The following is a 5,386-nucleotide window of genomic DNA, read 5'->3' on the forward strand; positions in this document are numbered from 1 at the left end:
TTTTTGCCAAATTTATTTACAAAAGTTGAATTTAACCATTCTGAAATGTGTCTTAAAGCATTTTACGTTTAAAAATACACCATTTCTTGCTCTTTTTTTTTTTTTTTTTTTTGAATGTGTATCCATCAATTATAGAAGCTGAGATATAGATATTACTGCGCGAGTAATATCGCGAGTAAAAAAGGGGCGCTGTTACATAAAATGGGCTTGCTTATGAGGTTAATACCACTTTACTTTTAACCTGACCTTTTATTTTTATTACTTACCATTCCGTAATCATTCTTAATATATATACAGGGTTGATCTTATCTAGTGGTACATATTTTATTATTTTCAATCCGGGATTACATTGAAGGAGGAGGACAACAAGACATCTTATCTCTGAACAGAGCAAGCTGAGACGGTTGGAAAGAGCAAAGAAGATTCCAAATTTTATCAAGTCCAACAAAAATTCGGGCAAAGTTTAGCTCTTTTCTAATTAAACAAATATCCCCTTTCGTGCCACTTTGAATAAGCAGAATAGCTTCTACATCCCAACCGAAAATCCAGACAATTTCTCAATTTCAGTGAACAAAAAATACAGTGGCCAGCACAAGCTGTGGAGAGAAAGGAGCAGCGTAATGCAGATGCTCACATCGAACTTCTGGATAAGAAAATGCTACTTTGGGCCAGAGAAAATTTGGGGAACAACTTTTTTTTCACTCAAGACGAAGCTCAGTGTCATCTAAACTCTAGAGGCTTCCATCAAAAAGGAGTTGACCAAGCTCTAACTTGACTACATAGTCAAGATCTGCAAGGGATTTAGGCATTGTATTGAGACAATTATTAGAGCTGAGGGCTCACATATCAAATAAAGATTGTGCTGAGTAATATTTTTAGATAATTATGTAAAATAAATGTCCTGACAAAGCCTCTCATTTAAATTTTACTATAGAAAAAGTAAAAGGACATACACACAAAAACTCTATTATATATATACAGATTATTTTGAATTTAAAAAAATGAATTATCAGATACAACGAAATTATTCAAATATTACAGCTACAAATTGGAATATTTTGGGCCTCTACTCCTTTTTTTTTTTTTTTTTTTTGACAACTGACGTAGTTTCAATTTCTTTTTCACTTATGTCTATGTATCCCACTAACAAAATCAATTAAATTCTTTCAGGGGTCGATTTTTCTGCTGCTTTTTCCTTTTGTTTATAAAGGAAAATTAGAGAGATTCAATAAATATAACATCGTGTGTTGGATCTATATTTCTGATGCAACCGACAAAATACATCTATTCATTTTCTAATTAGCTCTAATAAATTCACTACATGTATCTAAATTTTCCACCTTATTGGATAGTGTAAATACTCGAGCATCCATCAATGCTGTTCTTGACCTCCGTTTCAACCAAGATTTTGAATCAAGTTCAATTATTTCAAACGTGTTTGTTGGATGAGTTTTACCATAAAACACAAACATGTCCCTCTGAATTATTTGAACTTGAGGATAAAAGTTTCTTGGACTATGTAACCGAGTAACAAGCTTCCATCCAGTGTTACTATTGAAATCCACGCATTCAATTGTTCTTGATGAATCCTTAGATCCTATTCCTCCAACAACATAAATAACGGATTCGAGTACAGCACATCCATGATATTTTCTTTTCAAATTCATGTCCCAAGGTAATGGTTTCCACTTCCAACCTCCATTTGTATCGTAAATCTCTGAATCTGAAAAATAATTAGATCCATCTCCTCCACCCATCACAATTAAGATCCCTTTCCAAACTACAGTACATGCCCCTTCTCTACTTTTTTGCAAAGTCGTTCCTTTTTTCCATTTATTCCATTTATCGTAGTCAAAGACCAATGTTTTAGAGGAAGGCTTGGAACTTTCCTCATTCTTACCTCCTATCAAGTACAATTTTGTACGAACGCTTACCAATGATCCTCGTGATACAGAGGGAATTGGAGGAATTACATGACTATTCCATACTCCATCTTTGTATATATAACATTTTTGTACGATCAAATTAGTTTTTGAGAATCCTCCACAAATAACGGAATGGTTTCTGAAAAGTGTTATCATATGGCCATAAATACCCATTGGAAAATCTTTATTCCTTAAATTGCATGAACCTAACAAGCCAATTCCTCTGATACCTTCACTCTCATTTTTAGCATTACCCTTGCCTCCCGTTACCAAAACTGATATAAAGAGAATATAGGTTAAAACATAAATGTACATATGCACATATGTATACCTTCAAAAACCTACTTACACCAATTTCCTTCAATGTAGTTGGACTTAGGCCAAGCAGATTGATTTAATTTTGGTTTATTGGGATCGTACTTGATCTTTTTGAGAATCCTAGAATCGTTGAGAGGGAAAACATTGCTCAAAATCCTTAAACTCGAGGATTCAACCTGAGCTCCATAGCTTTTATTACCATTTGTTAAAGATGATTTTACAGTACTATAAGAGTGTGTAGTAATATTATGAAAAGTACTAGGTGATTTTGAGTTGAGGTTTGTAGTGGAGTCAATAGATGTTGTTTCTGTACTATCAGTTTTTAAAATGGTTGTTGTAGTAATGACTGTAGTAACAGAAGAGGTTGAGTTAGTTATTACCATTTTTAGGCTCTCATCCCTTTGCTCTTTAATGATGCCAGTTGTGGTGATCTCTAATGGAGTCGTCGTTATGATTTGATGAGTTGTGGTTGTAGTAGGATTGGATATTATTTTGCTACTTTCCTGAATTTGTGAAAGAGTAGGAGAAGCAGATTTGAATATTGGACTTTTTTTTTTCGATTTTTTTTTGGTGTCTTTGATATATGATTTAATATCGATAGAAGATGATTCAATCTTATCTGTAGAGGTCGTAGTAAGGGGATGGGTTTGCGTCAATTGCGTTGTTCTAGTTGAGGTTTCATTATTATTTCTCAAAATAAAAACAGTTTTATACTCTACATCTCCTACTTTTGTGATATTTTTTGGGATCCAAAATGGTTGTTTGGCTGAATAGGATTCTGCCATTGGTCGTCCATTAACTAGTAACTTAAGGCTACCATTAAACATTTTTTCTATAGTGGAAGGAATTTCGATATTGATCAATGTAGTTTTGTTTGTAAGGGACTCTTGTTTATAAGCACGATTCTTTGCGATTTCTTCGAAAAGGGGTATATTAAGTAGGATATGAGACTGGTTATTTTTCATGATCAAACTCTCATTGAATAATATTTCCTTCGGTGGATAATTGGTAGTGGTCATGGTATGAAAGGAAGTTGATAAAGTAAAGTCTCTTGATGTTGCTGGTAGGTGTATATGAAGAACTTTATGCATCTTTCCTTCTCGCTCTATATCCTCTTGCCACATGAGTAAATTTTCCCAATCTTGTTCAAACTTTTCGGGGAAGTCAACATGAAAATCTAAAGCATTAGATGGATCCTTCTGAACACGGACTTCCCCAATGTTATCATGATAGTGTTGAGCATCAGCTTTTGTGTTCAAGAGACGAATTTCCTTCTTATTGTATCCATTTAAAAATTTATGAACATTTAACTCCCTGAGAGGAAACATTGTCGTTTGAGGTCCTCCATGATGAATTGTTGTCACTGAAGAAACTGCTTTTGTGGGCGGCACTCCTTCTGAACTCTGTTTATGTAAGACATTACTTGTTGAAGAAGTTGTTTCTGAAAGATACGATGGTATCCCAATAAAATCAAAGTTATCAACCATCTGTAGAAAATCGTATTTAATAACCTTATCAAAAATATTGTACTTGTGTAATGATATGTAAGAAAAATAATTTATCGTTATCGAGTACTAAAGTGTAATTGATATTTATATTTTTACGATAAGATTATTAAACGATTACATTCCCTCTATTCCTCAAATTTGGGTTATATAGAAAAGGCAAAATTTGAGCAGTTGACGTTGACATAAAAGTAAGGAAGATAATTATCCATTTGAAGAAGTCCATTAGCGACGACTAAGTTATGAAAACTAAGAAATAACAGTTATTCGTAAATCAATGAAAAATATACAGAATCTTATATTACATGTCCTCCATATTTTATTAATTAATTATATCTAGTCTAAAATATAATCCTCTAATACAGTCATAAATATTCAACTTTCATTAATTACTCACATTCCTTATTATCTATGAGAATGACATAAATTTACATTGATTTTATACATTTGCTTTTACAACAGCAGAGAGATATTACATCTGTACATACATTTTTAATAAGACGATTGTTGATTCTACATTTTTTAGGGAAACTCCTTTAGTTAAAAATAATTGTACACAAGAATCATGCATGACCTTTCTAACCTACAATTCCAATAATGTAAGTCTCATAATCTTAAAAATAACATAGGGCCATTAAAAATCTTATTACTTAATTGTATAAGATATATTTATAAGGAAAATATAATCCCTTTTTATGGGAAAATAAGACAAATCAACCAAAAAAAGATATTTCAAGTTCCATAATCAATTTAGTTTTTCCGTATCAAATCTTGCTTCCCATAATTTTTTATTTGAAATTTTTGATTACTTTTAAACTTTTATGGGTTTAAGTCAACTTTTAAGTATGAAAAAATTATTTTCACCATGCTTCTTTTTAGTTAACTTTAAGACATAAATGAATATATTAATACAATATTGATGACCCAAACAATAGTTAAATTTGTTTCACGTTACTGAATTACCAAAATCTAGTCAAAATATTTCATATTTTGTTCCAATTTTTAGCTTAAAAATGTCAATATAATCCGTTTTAATTTATCAAAATTTATGTTTTATTCCTAATTTCAAAAGAAAAGTAAACAAATATAAGTTGGATGGTTTCTTTCCCACGAACCATTTGGTTATATGGACCTCCATTTACCCATAATTTCCGCCTTCTGATCCCTGTTTCAACTTCATGTTCGGTTCAAGGGATCTTGCACCTTTTGTGACTCTCTCGGGGGTTCTCATCTCCTTTAATGGAGGAATCATTCATTGTTCCGATGTTCCTTCTCATCAAGGCTTTTGATAGCTTGATAGCGACTAGTGAATGATCACCTCTATTCTTAAGAATAAATCAAACTGAAATTATTGAGTCAATTCCTCCTAAAGACAACTATGATTCCTCTCCCATTCTAAGAAAACTTTCATTGATAAGAGTCCTTCAGTGTCTTGTAATGATGAAATCACTTATAGCGATTCTATTTATTAGGTAGAGTTTGTGATGTACGGTCTATATGGATAATTATATAGCTTGAACACTTCTGCTTCATCTCTAATTTCTTAATTACTTGTGAGTCTATTTTTTCATTGGAAAACAAGAGAAAAGTGATTCTAGACTCTTAAAGATAATATATATCTATTTTCTCTAACATTTT

At 31.9% G+C, this 5,386-nt stretch overlaps 1 protein-coding gene across 1 annotated transcript; it reads right to left on the reverse strand.

Annotated features, from left to right (window-relative positions):
• Positions 1-1,240: 1,240 nt before the first annotated feature.
• LOC121115640 (uncharacterized) lies at positions 1,241-4,029 on the reverse strand. Its single transcript, XM_040709732.2, has 3 exons — positions 3,870-4,029; positions 2,275-3,730; positions 1,241-2,200 (listed from the first exon to the last, which is right to left on the reverse strand). The coding sequence occupies exons 1-3, from the start codon at positions 3,972-3,974 to the stop codon at positions 1,296-1,298; spliced, it is 2,466 nt and encodes an 821-aa protein (XP_040565666.1). The 5' UTR covers positions 3,975-4,029; the 3' UTR covers positions 1,241-1,295.
• Positions 4,030-5,386: the final 1,357 nt, after the last annotated feature.

This window comes from Lepeophtheirus salmonis, chromosome 4 (assembly GCF_016086655.4).
Source record: "Lepeophtheirus salmonis chromosome 4, UVic_Lsal_1.4, whole genome shotgun sequence".
Lineage (NCBI taxonomy): Eukaryota > Metazoa > Arthropoda > Copepoda > Siphonostomatoida > Caligidae > Lepeophtheirus > Lepeophtheirus salmonis.